This window comes from Cygnus olor, chromosome 22 (assembly GCF_009769625.2).
Source record: "Cygnus olor isolate bCygOlo1 chromosome 22, bCygOlo1.pri.v2, whole genome shotgun sequence".
Taxonomy (NCBI): domain Eukaryota; kingdom Metazoa; phylum Chordata; class Aves; order Anseriformes; family Anatidae; genus Cygnus; species Cygnus olor.
In genome coordinates this window covers 1,177,677-1,198,115 of record NC_049190.1, presented here as the reverse complement: position 1 = coordinate 1,198,115, position 20,439 = coordinate 1,177,677, and the positions used below count along the sequence as shown (strand labels likewise).

General features: G+C 50.8%; 1 protein-coding gene across 4 annotated transcripts in view; it reads left to right on the top strand.

Annotated features, from left to right (window-relative positions):
- SIK3 (SIK family kinase 3) overlaps positions 1-20,439 on the top strand; it is an 85,106-nt gene that overhangs the window by 58,829 nt on the left and 5,838 nt on the right. The window contains exons 5-21 of one of the 4 annotated variants that reach the window (XM_040534115.1): positions 1,461-1,585; positions 1,966-2,089; positions 3,598-3,716; positions 4,067-4,177; positions 4,336-4,479; positions 4,748-4,828; positions 4,945-5,054; positions 5,986-6,139; positions 6,640-6,795; positions 7,396-7,466; positions 11,141-11,284; positions 14,386-14,536; positions 15,306-15,431; positions 15,737-15,822; positions 16,529-16,638; positions 17,157-17,514; positions 18,132-19,021. In XM_040534115.1, the coding sequence (XP_040390049.1) occupies positions 1,461-1,585; positions 1,966-2,089; positions 3,598-3,716; positions 4,067-4,177; positions 4,336-4,479; positions 4,748-4,828; positions 4,945-5,054; positions 5,986-6,139; positions 6,640-6,795; positions 7,396-7,466; positions 11,141-11,284; positions 14,386-14,536; positions 15,306-15,431; positions 15,737-15,822; positions 16,529-16,638; positions 17,157-17,514; positions 18,132-19,021 (3,060 nt within the window). The remainder of the gene's footprint in view (positions 1-1,460; positions 1,586-1,965; positions 2,090-3,597; positions 3,717-4,066; positions 4,178-4,335; positions 4,480-4,747; positions 4,829-4,944; positions 5,055-5,985; positions 6,140-6,639; positions 6,796-7,395; positions 7,467-11,140; positions 11,285-14,385; positions 14,537-15,305; positions 15,432-15,736; positions 15,823-16,528; positions 16,639-17,156; positions 17,515-18,131; positions 19,022-20,439) is intronic. The other 3 variants (XM_040534117.1, XM_040534118.1, XM_040534114.1) reach the window with 3 other exon arrangements.

Sequence of the window (20,439 nt, the reverse complement as noted above, 5' to 3'; positions counted from 1 at the left end):
GTATTAAAATCTGCATTTTCAGTCAAATTCTCCTGGAGAACTTTGGGATCTCATGCTCCGGTGACAGGTAGGCCGGGTCAGCTCGCGTTATCCCAGATGCGCTGCAGTTGGGAACAGCGATGGAGTAAAAATTAAAATGAAGCTCTTCCTAAAAGTTTTACTTTCCGCAGCCATACTGTCTATTTTTCCACGATGTTTTTTTGTTTAATCGGTTTGAATTTGCAAACTGCGTATTTCTGGCTGCCTTTGGTTTTTCCAGCATTTCTCGCCCAGGCCTGCCGGGAGGATCTGCTGCTCGTGCAAATGCTGTGAAAAATGTCCTTGTGGCTGGGGGTCCCTGTCCACGTGCATTAATGTCACTCACCTTCCTGCTGGCACAAGTCTAGCAGAAAAATAGGCAAAGCCATTTGCAAATAACTGCTGCGGTGCCGCTCCTGATAGGAATTGCTCCCAAGGACACCCTGTCATGGGACCTGGAACCCTCTCTCTCACTCTGGGTTTGCTTTTGATCAAATGAGTCAAAAAAAAAAAAAAAAAAGGAAAAGAAAAAAAGAAATGGTTAGTGGGGATTCCTTTTATTTTATAAGAAAAAGCTCACTTCTCTTAAACCCAGACATCTGTTCCTTTACTCTCTCTAGCGCAGCTCTCAGCTGTATTCAGGGGCGGCAGATTAATTAGGGAATGCCGTTAGTGCCCACGTAAGCTGATGGTTGACTGCCCATAAAGTTAAGACCTTTCTTTTAACTTGTCGTTCAGGATTTATTCTTTGCTGTGGGTGAAGGATTTGACTAGGTTTGTAGAGATGCCTACCGCAACTGAAGATTTCAGTTCATGTGGTGCTTTCTGGAAAATAAATTTTAAAAATTGCATGTTTTTCCCCTTTGTATGCGTTCTGTCTTTGCTGGCAGCTGCCCTGATTCTACTGAAGTTGTGAAACTTGTCATCAGAGAGCTGAAGGTTGGAAATTAACACACAGACGTGTGTGTGGTCCCTCGAATATAAGTCGGGAACCTCATTCCAAACCCTTCACCCGACTTAGAGCATCCCTGGCTGGTCTGATGGCTATTTATTGACTCCAGCTCGGAAATCACGTGTCTGAAAAGTGGAGAGCAAGCTTCAGATCTGTGTTCTTAAAGAAATGCAGTATAGTTAGAGTGTGTGGAGCAGGCCCAAGCTGGGGTATTTTGCAGCAGGTTGTTTAAATGGGGCGAGTTTTCGTATGAAGTGGACAAGCAGCTGTTGATATTTGGTTGTCTGTTCTCTCCGTATGGAGGAAAGAAATTTGCACACTGTTCCAGGTGCCTCTTTTGCACTCTTTATTTTTCTGGTGTCTGAATATCAGTTATCCATTGTGGGATTCTGTGGGACTTTACTAGACACAGCGAATTATTTCGGTACCATTTGTTCGTGACGGTTGAGGTGGATCATACTCCACTAACCAGCTCTCGTTACTCTTTCAGATTTTGGATTCAGTAACATCTTCACACCTGGCCAGCTGCTTAAAACCTGGTGTGGAAGTCCTCCCTATGCCGCTCCAGAGCTCTTTGAAGGAAAGGAATACGATGGGCCAAAGGTTGACATTTGGGTATGCGGTGAACCTCCTTCTCTTTTACTTTGATTTTGGTTTTGCTCTGTTTGGTTTTGATTCTTGCCATCGCAGCGGTGCTCAGCCTGCTGACGCTGCGTTGATCCGGGTACGCAGGCACCGTGGTGGTGCAGGGCTGCCGTGGGCAGGCTTGGGCTGTCGGCTGGGTTAGCCATTGGCTTCTGAGGCTTGGAAGAAAGTCTAAATTAAGCCTGAAGGAGAGAAATGAGGCTGGCTGGGGACTGAGACATCACGAGGTCCTTTCCAAGGATTTGCTCTTTCTTGTTTTCTATTTTATTTAAACAACGTTTACTGCTATTAACCACAACCTCTCTCGGTCTCTCCCTCTGTTGCTGACGTGACCTTGGGTTTGGATGCAGAGTCTCGGTGTGGTGCTGTACGTGCTGGTCTGCGGCGCTCTGCCCTTCGACGGGAGCACGCTGCAGAATCTGCGCGCAAGGGTGCTCAGCGGGAAGTTTCGCATTCCATTTTTCATGTCCACAGGTGAGGCACACACACGCTCCGCAGTCTGCCCGCAGCGCCGGGCAGGGCTCTGGTCACATCTCTGCTCACAGACCCCTTGAAACACTTAAATTTTAATAAACCATTTGATTTGTGTGGTGGGTGAGGGATGTGCCAGAAACCTTATCTGCTGGATAGCAGTTTGTAAGAGAAGCTAAAATGAGTTCTGAATCTAGAATTTAGAAGCCCAAATATTCTTACCTAAAAATAATCTGCTTTCTTGTATACATAATTGCAGACTATAGCAAAACGTTAGCAAAGATACACTTACTAAATTCTGGGAAGTGTGAAAGCTAAAAATGGACTAGTGATGTAGGAATATGGAGGCTTTCACTATATCTGCTTTAGACGAGGCTTTTTACAGCATTATGGCACATTAATTTCCAGCAATAGCCCCACCGCAAGTGAATGTCCATGTCCTGTTTCTGCAAAAGTGTTTTGGAATACTTAAGTAATAAATCCTGTCTCTGAAAAGTGTGATTAATTCTCAGGTAAAACCAGCTTTGCTTAAGAGCAGCTCGTATTTTATGGTACCTTTAAGTGGAAATGGGGGTTGAAGGCCCGCTTTTCTGGTTCCAAGCTGAACGTCTCACCACACTTGCACGCTCCAAGCTTGGCTCAAGTGGTGGTGCCACACACGGGTGTGCCTGCAGTAAGCCTTAGGAGCACCATGCTGGCAGCCTGAGCCATGGCTGCTGTGGTTTGTTCTTCAACCCCAAAGAGCCAGTTGGGTCCCCGGCCCATGCCAGCAAGGCGGGCAGGGACAGGGTGACAGCGTGCCACCTAGGGGCGCTGGCAAACAGCACAAGGGCACCGTGGCCTGGCCAGCCTCCTCCCTAGCATGGGGAAATCCTACGTGAGATTTCGGAAGTGTGAAAGGGGCGTACTGATATACAGCTGTATCGGCAGGAAAACTTTGCTCCAAAGGTAGTTTCAGATCAGTTTTGGAAGACCATTGAAAATATTCCTTGACTGAGGATGTTCTCACCCGTAGGAGCTGCGGTAGCGCTGGAAGCTCGGCGCTGGGAGCCAGTGCCACCGTTGCCCTTGGTAGCTTGAAAACAGGAGATGCTCCCGTGTCAGGGTGGCAGCAGCTATTGAGGTGTCTTGAGAGAGACTTTCATTCCTGTGTCACCCGACTTAGACCAGTGCTTAGCCAGAGGGCTGTGGGTATTCAGTGTCAAATGTGGCCCCGTTAACTTCGAGCATCAGCCTTTGGTTCTGTCTGGAAGGGGCCGTGTTCCTTGTCCCAACAGTTGCCTGCAGGTAGCATCAAATGTCTGCAGCAAGTGGCGCACTGAGGACTGAACGGGTACGAAGTGCAGGAGGAGAAGCAGTATTTTTGTTGTGTATGACTTCCTACGGAAAAGCATGTTCTTCTGAAAGAAAGACTTGGCCTTTTTTTCCCTTTTGCCCTTGCAGCACAAGGCTGCCGCCTGCGGAAGTTGTGCCCCTCGCTGTGAGTTACTCACAGCTCTGTTCTCTTGCAGAATGTGAACATCTGATCCGCCACATGCTGGTCTTGGACCCAAGTAAGCGGCTCTCAATGGAGCAGATCTGCAAACACAAGTGGATGAAGCTTGGAGAGGCTGATGCAGAGTTTGACAGGGTGAGAAGCTGAAGCGAGCTGGTGCGCGAATGGGGTTTGCTCAGTGCACATAGGACTGCAAATAGACTCTGGGCAAGTAGTGCCACAGAGTGTGTTTCAGCTGCTTGGGAACTCTTGTTCCAAGTGCCGGCGTACTGCCTTTCTACTTTGTGTCCCTCTTGTCTTGCTTTCCACATCAGCCTTCAGCTCTGTATGCTTTTATATTTTCTTCCCCCTTTGAATTACTGTACCGTCAGCCTTCAAAGCTCACGGCAGCTTGCAGCCTGGTGAATTGGTGCTGTAGAGCATTATGACTCATCCGTGTGCCTTTGGGAACGTAAGCACTGAAGTCTGCGTCTGTGCTCTTGCAGCTGATAGCAGAGTGTCAGCACCTGAAGACTGAGAGGCAGATGGAGCCACTGAACGAGGATGTGCTGCTAGCAATGGCAGAAATGGGGCTGGACAAGGAACGCACAATTCAGGTAACACCACAGCTGGTAGTTCTGTGCTGCCTCTTCTGGTCGGAGAGCAAATGTCTGTGCTGTTTATCACGTCTGGTAACTGAGCAACTTCAGCGCAGTATGTAGCTTATTTCATTGCTTGACAGAAAGCGATTGACCACTTTCTCCTTTTCTTTTAGTCATTGAGAGCTGATGCTTATGATCACTACAGTGCAATCTACAGCTTGCTGTGCGACCGTCTGAAGAGACACAAGAATCTGCGCATTGCACCATCTCCAAGTATACCACGGACCATGACCTTCCCCACCTCTGCTAACATCCAGGTAGGTCCTGCTTGTATTACGTTCTTCCAGTCCTAGAAGGCTGGCCTTCTAAACCTCACCTGCTAAACCTGAACTTCCTTGTAAGCATCCTCCTTCTGACGAGTGTCAAAATCTTCCTTGTCTGAGATCTTTTTGTATACTTAGGGTGCCATAATCTCTCTGTTCCCAAGTGGTTAGGTCTGATCTTTGGTGTTAATCTAGTGGTGTTTGTAAAGGAGTTGTAAGAGATGCTACCTTCATGTCTTCTGATCTTGATCCCTCTGCTCAGCAGACAGAGCAGGCAGGCAATACCATGAGCATCAACGTGCCACAAGTCCAGCTCATCAATCCTGAAAACCAGATTGTGGAGGTGAGGTACTCCCCACGATGACCGCTGCAAGTTCTTTTCCCAGGCTTGCACTGAAGCCTTTTGATTGATTGACCCTCACGTTATGTTTCAACATCTCCGATATTTTTTCTGCCCAGACTGATGGAACGATGAACTTGGACAGCGATGAAGGGGAAGAGCCATCACCTGAGGCTCTGGTCCGTTACCTCTCGATGAGAAGGCACACGGTTGGAGTAGCTGACCCACGGTTAGTACTGGACTCTACCTCCTTGATGGAGGATTAAGGGCATTCTCCCTACTTGTAAACCCTTTCTTAGCTAGACTTTGGGGCTATTTATTTCTAGGTTTCTGTGATCTCTTATTAATGGTGAGTGTGTCTGTTGTAAAGGTTTACTCCTGGAATGTGACTTTGGTCCTTCTGAGATGTCACAGATTTATTCGTGTGTTACGTTGGCAGATCAGAGGTTACTGCCTTAAGGGAACTTCTAGGCTCTGTTGTATTAGAAGAGTTGATACCTTTTAGGTTGGCAATGGTCTCCAGTTTACCAGGCTGAGAGATACACCTTACAAAATGCCCGTTGATTCCAGACCTCAGCTTTACTCTAGCCAGACCAGGTGGTGATGGATGCATGTATCTGTATTGTAGCTGGTTTCAAACCTTTGGTTTTCTGCTCCTACTGTGAGTGGCTTGGAGTTACTCCTGCAAACTCAATTTTTGCTAGATGGGGAAAGAAATTCAAGGTGTCTCTTCAGCCATAGTGTCTTTTTAAGTGTATGAAATATTAAAAATATCCTAGTCCCATTGAACAACTTGGTTAGCATTTGAGCTGAGGATGAGATTCTTCTCTTCTTGCTGATTAGCTCTGTGTAAGCTTATAGCTGTGTTGACTATTGTGCAAGCCAATTTTTCGCCTAAGCTGCACTGCTGTCATGTCCTAGCTGAAGTCTTTGTGGTAAGTGCTTTCAAGGTTAATACAAAGAGCAAGTGCTGGAACAAGCTCAACCTGGAGGGGAAAAAAAAAGATAAATGAAAACTGAAAAGTGGCCTGGCTGCTTTCTGTGACCACTTTCCAGTGGAGTAAAAAGCTTTTTTGTGAAGGGAAGCTGAGCGCGCTGAGCCCATGGGTGTTCCCTTTGCATCATTGCTAAGTCACCTGTCTGTAAATATGATTGCACAGGACGGAAGTCATGGAAGATCTGCAGAAGCTCCTGCCTGGCTTCCCTCGTGTCACTCCTCAGGCTCCGTTCCTGCAGGTGACCCCGAACGTGAACTTCATGCACAACGTGCTGCCCAGGCAGAACCTGCAGCCCACGGGTCAGCTGGAGTACAAGGTACTGCCTGCTGCGTGTGCTCCCTGCTGCACTCTGTGCGGCACCAACTCACGGGTGGTTGTGCATTTGTGCTCACGCTTGCTTTCTCACTATATCTGCCAATTCCTTGGACTCCGTAAGCTTCAAGAATTACACTCTTGCTGCTGCTTGAGGTATGATTCTAGTTAGTTACTTAAACTACGAATGAAAGGAGACAGGAATGTGAAATTGAATGGGCTGGGGAGAGAGAGGGCTGCTCCCTGGCTTTGAAGCTCCAGGTGGCAGCCTGCCTGGTAACTAAAGAAGAGTGCTGGGAAGCAGGGAGTTAAACGCTGCTTTTCCACTGACACTGCTTCTCGCTGCCCCACTTCAGCTTGGAGATGTTGGTGATGATTTCTCATTTCTCCTGAAGCCCAGAAGACTTGTCTTCTCTCGTCCTAACGTCCCAGTCCTTGGCCTTAAGCCAGGGTTCTAGAAGCATCTGGTACTGGGTTGGTAACTGCACTGTATGTGCTTCCCAGGAGCAGTCCCTGCTGCAGCCCCCCACCCTGCAGCTGCTGAATGGCATGGGCCCTCTGGGGCGGAGAGCGTCAGATGGCGGAGCTAACATCCAGTTACACGCACAGCAACTGCTGAAACGTCCTCGAGGTCCATCTCCACTTGTCACTATGACACCAGTAAGTAGCCAAAGGAAGGAGCAGAATTGGTGGTGTGTTTAAAAATACGTTCTCCTGGAGGCAGAGATAACGGCCTCCAGGTCACAGCAGACCAAGCAGTAGGCTCAGGCTGTAGCGCTCCGTGGAAGCGCAGCAGTGGCAGTGCCTGCGTGCTTCCAAAAGGCTCCCTGCCTCCGGAGCGGTGGGGGGCTCTGTCCCCGCATAGGACAGTTTCTGTGGTGTCCTGTAGGCAGAAGCTGGGGTGATTTTCCTTGTTGGAATTGACGGAGGATTTGTGAACTTCTTACTACAGTTGTTTTTCTGCTCTTTTGCTGATAGAAAATTAAAACGTCAGTCTTGGGTGTTAGTGCACAATCTGTCTTCCTTGTTGCATCTATATCAATGAATTTTCCTGGTAGCACCAGAAGCAGCAGCCTTGCTCAGGCAGTAGTGTATGGGGAAAGGAAGGTGGGAAGGGGCTCTTGGCTGAGTGCCCTTGGTGCTGCAGAGGGGCTGGCACATCATTCTGCGAAAGCCTGTTTGGGAAGGTCAGGTGGCTGCTGTGCGGATGGGAGCACGCTGGCTGCCTTCTGGAGCCCATGGCTTCTCTTCTCTCCGCAGGCTGTCCCAGCTGTCACTCCTGTGGATGAGGAGAGCTCCGACGGGGAGCCAGATCAGGAAGCTGTGCAGAGGTAACCCCCAGTCTGCTAACATTTGCCCTTATTACCCTCAAAGAGGCTCACCCTGTGGTGTTCCGCTGGCTGCTGAATTAAAACAGGAGCAACCTCATTACAGGCAACAGTGTTGATTACAGCAAAGGCTTAACACCTCTCTTGTTCTTGTGGGTGTTGATTACTGTAGGCAATTACTCCTCTGATGCTACTAGGTGCTTACAAAACTGGATTTCCCCTGAAATTCTGTAAGCTATTTAAGCAGTATGTTCTCTAGAAACTCTGAAACTGCTAAATTCCTTTGCTTAGTGTGCACCAGCATGCAATCCACACTAACCTGCAAAATGAGTGCTAAGTGATTCACCCCTCCCTGCTGAGTGATGGAGGTAGGAAGGGCTCATCTGTGGCCTTGGGTGTAAATGCAGCTTTTGTATCAAGACGTGCAGTAAACATCCAACTCTGATGCCTTAAACAAAGTGAGCTTGCTGGAAATGTAGGTACCTCTGGGCTTCTAATTTTAGCAGTAGGCCTTAAAACAGTCTGCTCCAATAAGAGAAGGATTGTTAGACATCAGGCTGGAAACTTCTATTCCTTGTCTGCTCCAGACACATACTGGGAAGTGGGTAGAATGTGCTTGTACTCTCTCAATCCATGAAAACACTAACCATGTCCTTGCTAACATTTTCTCAGTAGCTTTTGTGTAGTTCCTTCTGTCCTAACCAGCTGGTGCACTATGTGTTGGGTTTGGTTATGGAGTGCTCCTGTTTCTTACCTCAAACTTGAAAAGTTTTCTGGATTTCCCCGAGTTTGTACAGGCCATCACCTCAAGTAAGACAACATTTTTTCAGGGGCGAAGGATTGGGAGAAGGATTCAGATGAGGGGTTGGTTGCAGGCAGAGAAGCTCTGGGGTGGGTAGAGCTCATATCCCAGAGCCTTTGCCAGCTCTTGTCATTTCAGTGCTTCAGAGCACCGGGATTTGAACAGTGGGTGTGTGCAGTGACGGATTGTGCAGAATGTGTGCTGATACTCCTTTTGCCTACCAGAGCTCAGAAGGAAGTCAAGGCTGGTCCATGGGAAAGAACGTGCTTCCAACCCTGCCTTAGAATTGACGCAGCCCTTCAGCAGAACACATCTTGTATTTTCTGCATAGCCTTGTACTCTAGTTCTTTGCCATCCTCATCTTTGTGCTCACTCTGTGTTTTCCAGCTTCATGAGCTGCTGTTCATCCACTTGCCCCCGGCAACATGATGACAGAAATAAGGCCAAGTCGTAGAGTTGAGCAGGTGAAGAGCACGCACCTCCAGACAGAGCAGGCTGTGTTCGGTTACCATTCAGCTGCTGTACCCTAACTGTGCACTGTCCTCCCTAGCAGGGCTCGGGAACAAAGATTCTCTATGCTGGCAGCTGTACACAGATGTGCCACCGAGGTAGCTGTTTACAGGCCTCAGAATTGCAACTTTTATCTCCAGTGACAACATCTCACGCGGTAGACAGTCTTTCTGGAAGTTCAGATCAGATAAATGAGCCTGATTCTTGGCAACTTGGCAAGGTGATACCTGGACATCTTACCTGGCCAGATTTTCACTTCTCCTGTTCTAAAACCTCAGGTTTCACTTAAGTCTTGTTTAAGAACTAGCTCAGTTGGAAAGATATCAAAACCCACGTGCAGTATTTTGTAGCGTGCAAGCTGCGGAGGTGTTCAGATCCCACTGAAGGGCGGTCTCCTTAGCCCTGCAGGTCACTTCACTATTCTCAACAGTGCTGTCCTCTCAGACCACACATTCTTCCACCAGATGGCCCAGCAAAAGCCCCATCCAGGTTGTGTGTTAACTTGCTCTCCACCCCCTTATGTTGCAACCCATAACTAGTCATCAGAGGAGAAGGGTAAATAGCAATAACATCAGGGAGGGATGCAAATATTTAGCTTCTCAGAACAGCGCTCTGAACACTCTGTATGCAGCCACCAGCGAACAATTTTTGCCCTTCTTAATCTGACCTTGAAAGCAGCGTGTATTCTTTTCTCTGCTCCAGGGAACAGCCACATCTCCTTTGAGCTTTGGGAAACTTTCTTCCACCCGAAACACTGTTAGAGCTCATGATTGGATTGTTCCCTGGAGGTCTGAAATAAAATGATCTTAGCAAACCACAACTGTAAAGCTCTTTGGGAAACTTTCCCTGTCTGCATCAAATGATTCTTAAACAGCTAATGGCACAGACTTTGGCAAGTTACCACGATGCTAAGCGCTCCTCCTCCTGTTAACTTGCTACCTTCTGCTTCCGTGGCGGTAGTAGCTGGCAGAGGCTGATTTTGGAGGAGACAACTTTTATGCTTTCTGTTCTTCTCTGCTTTACAAGGTGAAGGTGCGGCTGCAAGGAGGCTTAGCAGGGTTAAAAAACGGTGAGAATCCACTCTTAGTATCCCTTGTGTCACTGGCCCAGCGATCTTTGCCACAGTTACCACAGCTGCCGCGTTGCTCCTGGCTCAGCAGCAGGAATAGCTGGGTTCATAAGCGGGCGTTCGTCCCGCCTGTCCTTGAGCAGGCAGCGTGCTGCCCAGGCGCTTGGCAGAAGCCAGGGCACCCTGCGTAGGTGCTTCACCCCTTATCTTTTCTGGCCCCGTGCCCCTAGCTCTCTGAGCATCGTTGCCACCAGTCCCTACGAGCTCAGGCAGGCGCTGTCAGGACTGCGCAGCGTTCCTCACATCCTTACCGAAGCGGAGGCTCTGGGTTGTGCTCTGCGTGCTCCCCGCTCCTAGAGGGGTTGGAGGGGAGCTGCAGGATTTTCATTCCAGTGCAGGAGGCGCCTCAGCTTACGCTACTGATTCCAGGCTCTGGTGCAAGAGGCAAGCCCAGGGTTTTCACCGAGGGCTGTGGCCCGGAGAAGCAACTGTCTCGCTGCTCAGCTTCCCTCGCTGCTCTTCCCCTGCTCATCGCTGGGCGATTTCTGCTCCACGGGGAGCGGAGCAGGGCCTAGATGGCGCCCTGCGACCGGGCTGGGCACCAGGCCTCGCTCGCCCGTGCACTTTGTCATGCTCCTGAGGCAGCCGAGCCTCTACTCACCCTTAATCCCCGGCGGGGTGTCCCTTACGCGCCCTTCCCGTGCTGTGCTGAGCTGGCCTCTGCTCGAGCGCTGGGCCCAGGGTGTGACAGGTCAGGTCTGAAGTGCAAAGGGCGGCCTGCAAGGGGGTGCTGAGCAGCAGCTCTGCTCTGCGCCCCTTCCCTGGCCATGTCTTGCGAGGTTTCTCGTGACTAGTCTCTTGGCTCCATGAAAAGACTTCCCTGAGGATTGGTAGGGCCTTGAGAAGGAGGCAGGCCCGTTGTAGTGGAGTGAATCCACGCTGACAGCAGCTGGTCATTTTGGTATTCCCAGAGGAATAACCAGCATTCCCCTCGAGCTGAGATGCGGCTTTCCTGCTGGGAAAGGCAAGCGGCTGCTCTCTCCCTCTGAGGCTGGTGTTAGCGCACAAGCAGCTGAAGCTGCAGGTGTCCCCTGAGCACTGCAGGCCTGGCGATCTGACAGGCACGGGCAGTGTGTCTGCGGCGTGCTTCTCCCTGGGCGTCACGCAGCTCCCAGCCGGTCCTGAGCACTGCAGCAAGCGCTCTTCCTTCACGTTTCCTCTGGATTATCTAACACTCCCTGTTTTTGGAGTATCATCACATCAGTCTCTTATAAAATGTGCTCCTGCTTGTTGCAGATACTTGGCAAATAGGTCAAAAAGGCACACTCTGGCAATGACCAACCCTACAGCTGAAATCCCTCCAGACTTGCAGAGGCAGCTAGGACAGCAGTCCTTCCGACCCCGGGCTTGGGCTCCACACCTGGTACCCGATCAGCACCGGTGAGTAATGGCACCGGCCGTTCGGGCAGCTTTGCGCCAGGAAACCTGCTCAGATGTCACCGGGAACGGAGCTCTGAGGACATCCTGCTTGGCAGGGAGGGGCGAGGAGGAGGAAGAAGTACCAGGAGCAGGCCCCAGGGCAGATGTCTGACCACCCTGGGGACGTTGGAGTTCTGCACTGGCACGGGCTCCATGCCTGCAGATGCGGGCAGTGCTGGGGCAGGAATCAGCTGGCTCTTCCCCTCCAGTCCCGTGTTTGTGGCTGGAGATGACTTGCCAGAAGGGCTGCCATCACTGAAGGGGATGGGAGTAAACTATTCATGTCAGAGGAGAGCTTTTCTCTGTTGTATTGGTAGGTGTCAAGTTAGCTGTAGGTAGCAGGTTTTCTATGGAATATGTTAGACTCAGATGCAGGGGCAGGACTGCACCAAAAATCATCTATGCCAGGGCTTAAAAACCTCACTGTTCTGCACCAGAGTTGTGTGTTTAGACTGCAAAGTCTCTTTGCAAAGCTCCTGGAGAGCCATTTTATTTCTGATCTGTAACCCCTGATGGGAATGATGTGGGGAAAAGAACCTTGGGAGGAAAGAAAAATCACAATAGAAAGGAGGGAACCGCTGCAGATTGTATCTTAACGCACTCAGAATGTTTGGGTGGGTCATTCCTGATTGAGAGGTGTTAATTTGACACAGGGTACTTGGCACAGCAGCAAACCGGAGACACTAACGCCACAGAGAGAGCTTAAAACACGCACTCTGAACCTCTCGGTGCCAGCTGCAGACTGCAGTTTGCTGCCCGTTAGTCTCGCTGTTGAAAAAGCAAGTTGCCTACCAGGCTGGATTTGTGCTCACGCTAAATCCTTCAGCCAGCTCACACTGGCAAGCTTGACAAAGCGCTTTTTATTGTAGCCAGATACCTGCTGAGCTGAGCACTGATGTAATCAGCAGAGACAGGTGAACTCTGAGCAGACTGAGGCAGAGTCAGTGCCACGCTGGAACTCCAGACAACCAAGATAAGCACCTCCGTGCGCTGAAGTTACTCCCCCAGAGCTGCTTGGGGGATGGAAAGGGCGGGAGGGGGGGGGAAAGGTTTCTAGGGTCACAGAAAAGCTTGATAGGAAGAGAAGTGCAGCTTGCAAAACAGCCAGAATATGCTGTGTCCTACTTTAAGGATTGCTTCAAATCGTGAAGGTAAGCTGGGTCACTCACGCGTTGCAGGAACTGGTTTTTGTTTTGCTTTAACAAATTGTTGAAACGCGCTTACCCAGTCAATACGTTGGTATCACCTCTGCCTCTTGGCTTTGGAGTCCTGAGGCTGGTTGCATCACGAACAGGGTGGCATCTGTTCATTCCACCCTCAGTGTCGTAACATGCTCTAAGCCTGCCTCCCATTTCGCCTGAGAAATATGGAAACTTCATCTGACCACGGCCCAAAGCGACTCCCCCAGTCCTGTCTGAGACACACAGCACAGAAACCATTAGCAGTCTTATCATCACATAAATAGACCTTGGCTATTGAACAGCTGGTGGGGCTTATTTTAGCACTTAACATATTTTAAGCCATCTTCTTTATACATAGCACCAGTTTTGGTCATGACGACTTAGGATCTGGAAGCAGAATTGAAGTACAGTAGGCAGCATTGATCTGCCTTGGCCGTGTGTGTTTGGGAACCTCGGTGTAATTTTTATCTGTAGCTTCTGCTTTCCACTGATAGAACAAAAGATCAAACGGATTAGGATAATGGATGGGATAGCATCAGAAGGCAGTGGCGCAGCTCTGTCCTTGGAACAAAGTCGTGTGTAATCTATAGAAACGAAGTATGTCCTGCTCAGCCAGGCCAAGTGACAGGAACTGAGCCCAGCGTGCTGGCGGTGTTCCAGCATCGGTCACCTTCTGACAAGGGAAGCCTCTCCAGGAGAAATCATTGTTCTTCTTGGAACAGGCTTCAGCAAGGAGCCAGTACTCACAGCAGCTACGGCACTGACTCGTCTGCAGTCGCACACACCAGGATCGCACCAGTCTGCAGGCAGAGGAGCTCCTCGTGGGTCTAGGGCCAGGCTGTGGAAGTGCTGGAAGGAGCACATCTCCCTGACCTCACAGATGGGCTTTGGTCGGAGCCCCTACCACTAAACATGGACGACTTTTGTAGAATGAATTTGAACAGAAACCATTAGGGCAGGCGGAGAAACTTGCCTCTGTTTATCAGAGGGCACATTTTCACACGTGTGGGAAGTTAGCCTTGTTAATGATAATACAGGTTTCACCTTGATAGCAGGGCAGGAGCTTAGTGCTCGACTCTGATAAGGGGGAGCCCCAGCTGTGGAAGAAATGAGCTCCCGAAAAAATCCTATTCTGGCTCCCTCTTATGGTGAAGAAGAAATCTCACGGTGAAGAGAAAGCGTGTGTAGTTTCTTGGCACAGTTAACGCTGGCTATGTCTGCTCTTCATGGTGCCCATTCTGACTGCACAGGGCCAAGCAACCAGGACTCTGCGAGTGAAGTGACAGCTTGGCTGATGCTTTAGGAAGACTTTGCCTACTGTGCAGAGTTTTATGGTCTTGCCCTCTTTTTGAATTCAGTGCATCTCTGAGCATGGATGCCAGCCCCCCTTCCTCCTCAGTGGCTGTGGAACACGTCAGGCTGGGAGCAGGAGAAACGTCCCTTCTCCATGTGCCTCTTCTGTTGTCCACAAGCATCAGTAGTCCCTGAGAGGTAGTCAGGGACCTCGTGAGCTGGAAAGCTCCAGAAGTGACTACTGAAGAGGTGAATTTACGTGTTTAGGATGCTGAATAGCTTCTCTAAACTTTCTCTCTCTGAGGGATGGATGTATTTGGGCAGACGAGTTGCTGCCCATCTCCGATCTGGTTGGTGGTTGAACCATGTCCAGCCTCTAAGACACATTTATCTGCCCAGGACTGAGGATACTCGGTAACCCCGTTTCCTGTTCACGGTGATGATAGCACATTATTTCTTAATCTAAAACATGATTTATTCTGGATGAGTGGGCAGGTAGAACTTGGCGTGGCTGCTGTAAATTAAATGTCTCTACCGGAGCTTGTTTTTTAAATCTGGCATCACTAACCCACTTCCCCATGTGTTCAGTTCTATTTACAAGGACTCCAATACTCTGCACCTCCCCACTGAACGCTTCTCCCCGGTTCGGCGCTTCTCTGATGGTGCTGCCAGCATCCAGGCTTTCAAAGCCCACCTGGAGAAGATGGGCAATAACAGCAGCATCAAACAGCTTCAGCAGGTAAAAGAGGGGCGTGGAGGACCTCCAAAGAGCATCTGCGAGGGTTTCTTATTGTCTCAGACTTCAGGAAGCAAAAGGTGAAGTCTTTACAGCCGATGGCTGTGGACATGCAGTGGCCTTCCAGCTGAGGAGCTTTCTCCTCCTGTATGTCTGCAGCAACCTTGCCGAATGTCCTCTAAATGTGCTGTCAACTGCAATCTGTGAACCTTGGGGGCTTCCACCCCACTCTTTCTGGGGGGAAATAATGCAGGTGCTGTGCCCATACGTGGGCTGTTCTGCCAGCCCTTGTGGTCCCATCAGCACTGCCAGACTGCAGCTGCTGCTCTCCCACATTTCCTATGGCAGCAAAGTTTTGGGGCTGTTCCAGGATGTCTGGGCAAAGGGCAGTTCCTACTGCTTGAGCTTGGAGTATGTTGTATTGTATTCCTTCTGCAGCCAGTGTATGTCTTATCAATGGCCTCAGTGGGATTTGGCACTGGGACAGGACTTTCACCTTGAAACACAGGAGAAATATGAGATGCTCTTTTCACCTTTAAGCTATCATTATAAAAGCTTTGTGCTTGCATTTCTGAGGGAAGACAATGGTGCTGGTTTGATCTCATGTGCAGTTTCTCTGTTATCTAAGGCTTGAGCTAGCCATGTTATTACACACCCGATTCTGTCAAATGGATCAGGTTTTCTTTACTGGATTTTTCAGATAGGTAGAGAACAGACTGCCTTGTTGCCATGCACAAAAAGTCACTTGGAGGCTGTGTTGCGTTTGTTGCAGGAGTGTGAGCAGCTTCAGAAGATGTATGGTGGGCACATGGATGAGAGGACACTGGAGAAGACGCAGCAGCAGCACATGTTGTACCAGCAGGAGCAGCACCATCAGATTCTTCATCAGCAGATTCAGGTACTAGAGCCTGGACCAGACCTTCTGATGTCCTAACTGGGTTTCCTGCATGGCTGCAGATAAATACTGAGCTGGTCCCTGTGGGACTGAGGAGGGTAGATGGCTCGGCTTGCTGTAGTAAGAAGCAAGCCTGAAGGAGTTCAGCAGCGATGTTTACTCAGCTGCTGTGATAGCTAAAGCTGCAGTCAGGAATCAAGTGTTTGGAGAACATGGATATGTCCTACTTCACCAAGCAGCGTTTCCTAAATGTATTTCTTGCTCCATTATTGATCACAAACACTTCTCGTTTTTGGTGCCTGGTTCAGGACTGTATCCGGCCACCTCAGCCGTCTCCACCCTTGCAAGCTCAATGTGAAAACCAGCCGGCTCTGCTCACTCACCAGCTTCAGAGGTAAAGAAATGGCTTTAGTAAAGCTCCGGGGGACAGGATTTACTCTACCTCAAGCCCAGGGGTGAGCTAGCACACTTAGAGGCCAGGGCCAGGCTGGAAGCGTGTAAAATTAGAATGGCAGAGCCAGTTCCCAGGTGACTGTGCGAGGTCCTGTTTGCTGGATTCTGTCCGAAGGACCTCTGGAAGTAGAGAAATGTGATTCAAAGGCACAAAACTGCTTTGAACAAGTGATTGACAGCTCTGCCTTTTGGCCAGCTTGAAAACATTACCTTCAGTAAGCCAGTTCCTATCATGCTTTCTACTCGGAGCTGCTTCTGGGCTTCTCAGTCCTCTTCAGGCTATCTGTTAGGTAACAGTCCTTGTCTGCATCGCCCCGGCTTGTGGATGAGGCAGGCGGAATTCTGGGGAAGGAGAAAGGAAGGCTTTCTCACAGGCCAGAGTGACTCAGGAGGAGAGCTTGCGGTGTCCTTGTCCCCGGGGTTTTTGTTCTAGCCACTGGGTTATGCTCACTACCTCTGTGACTTAGGCAAGTTAGATGGCTTCCAAAATAGAAGGCAAGCTGCAGAGAGCTCGGGATCCCAAACACGGGCTTTATGGTGTTTATTTAAAACAACAGAGATGTAGCATTTGGCGTCAGTTCTCTCAGTTGAAAAGGCATCTTAATGAGGAGCACGCATGATGAAAAGGCACTTGTTTCCCTGCGTAGGTTACGGATTCAGCCATCCAGCCCGCCCCCGAACCACCCTAATAACCATCTCTTCAGGCAACCAAACAGTAGCCCACCTCCTGTGAGCAGCAGTGTGCTCCAGCCCCACGGTAAGCACCGACGGTTTACTGAGCCATCTGCACTGCTCAGGGCGGGCCACTTGGCAGAACCGTATGGTCTTAGCAAAGCTCCGGGGAAAGCAGTGCGTGTGGGTGCTGGGGGCTTTGGTCCCTCTGCGTTCGAGTCCTTGCGGTTTGCTGATGATGTAAAAGATTCTCCATCTGGCAGCAAGGGCTGGTGTTATCGAGAGCTCGCAAGGATCTGCCAGCTGGAATGTGTTGATACGTTTCTTGTCATGAGATCCTTACTTATCGCTCCTGGGGGTGGGGAGGAAGGGCTGATATTCTTGGGTTTATGCAAATCACCGTCAACTCTGCTGTGTTTCCCTTTTATGTGCGAGGGCCTCTAGCCGTGACTTTTGCACCCGGGTGCAGTGTGACAGGAGTCAGGAGCAGCTCTCCCCTCACCACCTGCAGACGTGTGCTGGGGCTCTCAGCACGTCCCAAAGAGCAGCAGCTCCTCTCTCCTGAGCCTTGCTGCAGGTGCTGAGAGTCTCCGTTCCTCGTAGGTGCAGCCTCCCAGTCCCAGTTCCAAGGGATGCCGTCCCACAACACGATCTTCCCGCAGTCTGGTAACTGTTCCCCCCCCCCAAACATGGGGCTGACGTGCCTGGGCCTGCAGCAGCAGTCACAGCCTCAGCAGGTCACCATCCAAGTGCAGGAGCCCGGTGACATGGTCAGCAACAACCTCCTGCAAGGCGCCTCGGTGGCCGGGCAGGGCATGTCCTCCCACGCGCGGGGCATGTCCATCAGCCCCAGCGCCAACCAGATGCAGATGCAGCACCGTGCGAACCTGATGGCCTCCCTCACCTACGGCCACAGGCAGCTGTCCAAGCAGCTCAGCGCCGACAGCGCCGAGTCGCACAGGTAAGGCCGCCGGACACCCTGCACCGCTCCCCCGAGCTGGGGGGGGAGCAGCGGTGGGGATGGGTGTCAGGCAGAGCTGCTGTCCGTCACATGGAGATGGGGCTTCTTCAGCAGCCCCGGGCTGTGCTGCACTCATTCTGGGGATGAAGCTGTCTCCCTGCCACCAGCAGCAGTTCCTCACCCAGGGTGGGGGCTCAGGGAACCTGCAGGGCTGCACTGCCTTGTGGCTTGGGAAGCACCTCCTGCCCGGAGTGGCTGCCGCTGCCTCCTGCCAGGGGCCTGTTGGCTAGTAAGTGAAAAGCCAAGCAGGGGGTGCTTTTGCATAAAACATTTTTCCCCCCCCCCAAATCATGTTTTCCTCTCGGTACAGTCAGGGTTCCTGCTTCCCTCGCACTTAGCAGCTCTGGACAGGGCTCCGCCACCTCATGCTCCAGCTCTCCCCGATGGGTCACTTGGGTGACTGTGGTCACTCTGCCATCGGAGTAGCTGTCGCCTCCCTGCTCTCACGTGGGCGCAGCAGATCAAGTGGGCCCTGTGCACGGCAGGACCACAGAAAACAGCCTTGTTCAGCTGGAGCTGCCGCAGTACAGTCACTTGTTCTGTTTTCTTCCTTGCAGTCTGAACGTGAACAGGTATTCCCCTGCCAACTACGACCAGGTGCACTTACACCCCCACCTGTTCCCGGAGCAGCCTCGTGTTTCCCCCAGTAACTACAGCCCATCGGGAGGAGTTGGGTTTCCTCCGGCTCAGCAAGCTCTGAAAGTCCCACAGCTTGACCAGTATCCCAATTTCCCTCAAAATGCACATCAGCAACAGCAGCACTACACTGCATCGGCACTACAGCAAGCACTGTTGTCCCCGACACCTCCCGATTACAGCCGACACCAGCAGGTACCGCACATCCTCCAGGGACTACTTTCTCCCCGGCACTCGCTCACGGGGCACACGGACATGCGGCTGCCCCAGGCAGAATTTGCACAGCTCATCAAACGGCGGCAGCAGCAGCAGCAGCAGCAGCAGCAGCAGCAGCAAGAATTTCAAGAGTTGTTCAGGCATATGAGTCAAGGGGATGCTGGGAACATGGGCGCCAGCATGGGACAGAGCCTGTCGGAGCGTCAGTCGTTGTCTTTGCCTTACCAGAGTGCTGACACGTACCATCCGCAGAACAGCCCCCAGCATCTCTTAAAAATCAGGGCGCAAGAATGTATCCAGCAGGTACCTGCATCCGTGCCACCACACGGATATGTACACCAGCCAGCTCTGTTCCACTCGGAGAGCATGGAGGAGGACTGTGCGTGCGAGGGCGCCAGGGACAGCTTTCCAGACAGTAAGAATTCAAACACATTGACCAAAGGTTGCCACGAGACCCCTCTGCTTGTAAATGCAGGAGGGCACGGGGACCCAGAATCTTTGCTAGGAACTGCTAATCACGCGCAGGAGTTGGGGACACATCAATACAGACATCAGCCCGCTGCTGGATTCAGTAGGAATAAGGTGCCCAGCAGAGGTAAGGCTTAGTGCTGCTCGCATGGATGAAATGCTTTTCCATGTCGGCTGCGTATTGCTCGTGTTTCTGCCAGAGCACACCATCCCTACCCAGTACAGCAAGGATTTCGTGACATATTTTGCATAGCACAGAATTACCTAGATTCTTTCTGGCTTCTGTGGCCGTAAGTAAATTGCAGGCATAGTTGCTCTAATAAACAATGTTAAATAAGAAGGGAACTTGACCAGATTCTTCTCTTTGGAATTTGACCTACTTCTGCAGGCAGATAAAGGCCAGGTCTCAGGATGCCAAAGAGATAGGTCTCCAAAGAGATGCTGTGATCTGCTGACTCCTTTATTCTTGGTGATGTTCCCCACCCTGTGTAAACAAGTGCCCAGAAGTTAAGTTACTGGTATAGCAGTAACTGCAGTGGGGCGTATTCCTTCTGAGCAGACCCCTGAGTCCAGGCACTGCTAAAGCTTCCATAAACAAGCTCCCTAAGAACTGTGATAAATGACTTGCTGCTAAATCTGCCTTGCACCAACTGCTCCGGCCCGTCGGGAAGCAGCAGCAACAGCAAGGCTCGCTTGAGCTAGAGGGGATGATGCCGAAGAAAGTGAGTTTAAACTTGCCATTAGTGTGCGAAGACCTTCCCTGCTAGCTGGAAGCAGTTGTGCCCTTGCTCCTTGGTGGCTGCATTGGCAGCGATGTGCTGTAAGAGAAAACCCTGCCTGAGCTGCAATTGCAGGCCTTTTCTGTAGGAAAAACAAAATCCTACCCCTTAGCTCAAAGGGCTTTGAAGGGAGGCTTTCCAGGCCGAGCGGGGTGGATCGGCATTCACTGCAGGACTGAGTTGTGCTGGGCTGAAGCCATCAGCTCGCCCTTGGCACAGAGAGCCCTATTGCAGAGGAGCAGTGTCCTGGGCACAGGAGGCAGCGTTTTGTTTGGGGACACAGCATGGGTTTGTTGGGAAAGTACTGGGTTGGAACAGAGCGGCTCCGAGGGCAGCGCGGGCATGCCAAGCCGTGGCCCTCAGCCTGGGGGCAGGGGCGTGGGGGCGAGGCACGGCTCTTCTGAAGCCTTCTGAAATTGTGTTACCGGGGTGTTTTCTCAGACCTCGGTTTCCCTGCGGTGCTTGAAGCACAGAAGGGAAGAATCGCCCCAGGTTAAGCGGAGGTTGGAAGCTGGGCAGTGTGTTTTGGACCCAATCTTGAGTTTACATCATAATATCGTAAGGCTGAAACGTGTGAAATGAGAGGGGTTAGTGAAGTCAGAGCTAAATTTCTGCCCCGGTACTGATGGTGCTAAAACGGGTTACACAAGGGAAAAGGACTTTAGACTACAAGACTTTGTAAATGAGTAAAAGCAAGTAAATGTTTACAAATAGTGTTGTGTAAGCACTTCTGACAGGGGCTGTTTGGAGGGCTCGTGTAGTAAAC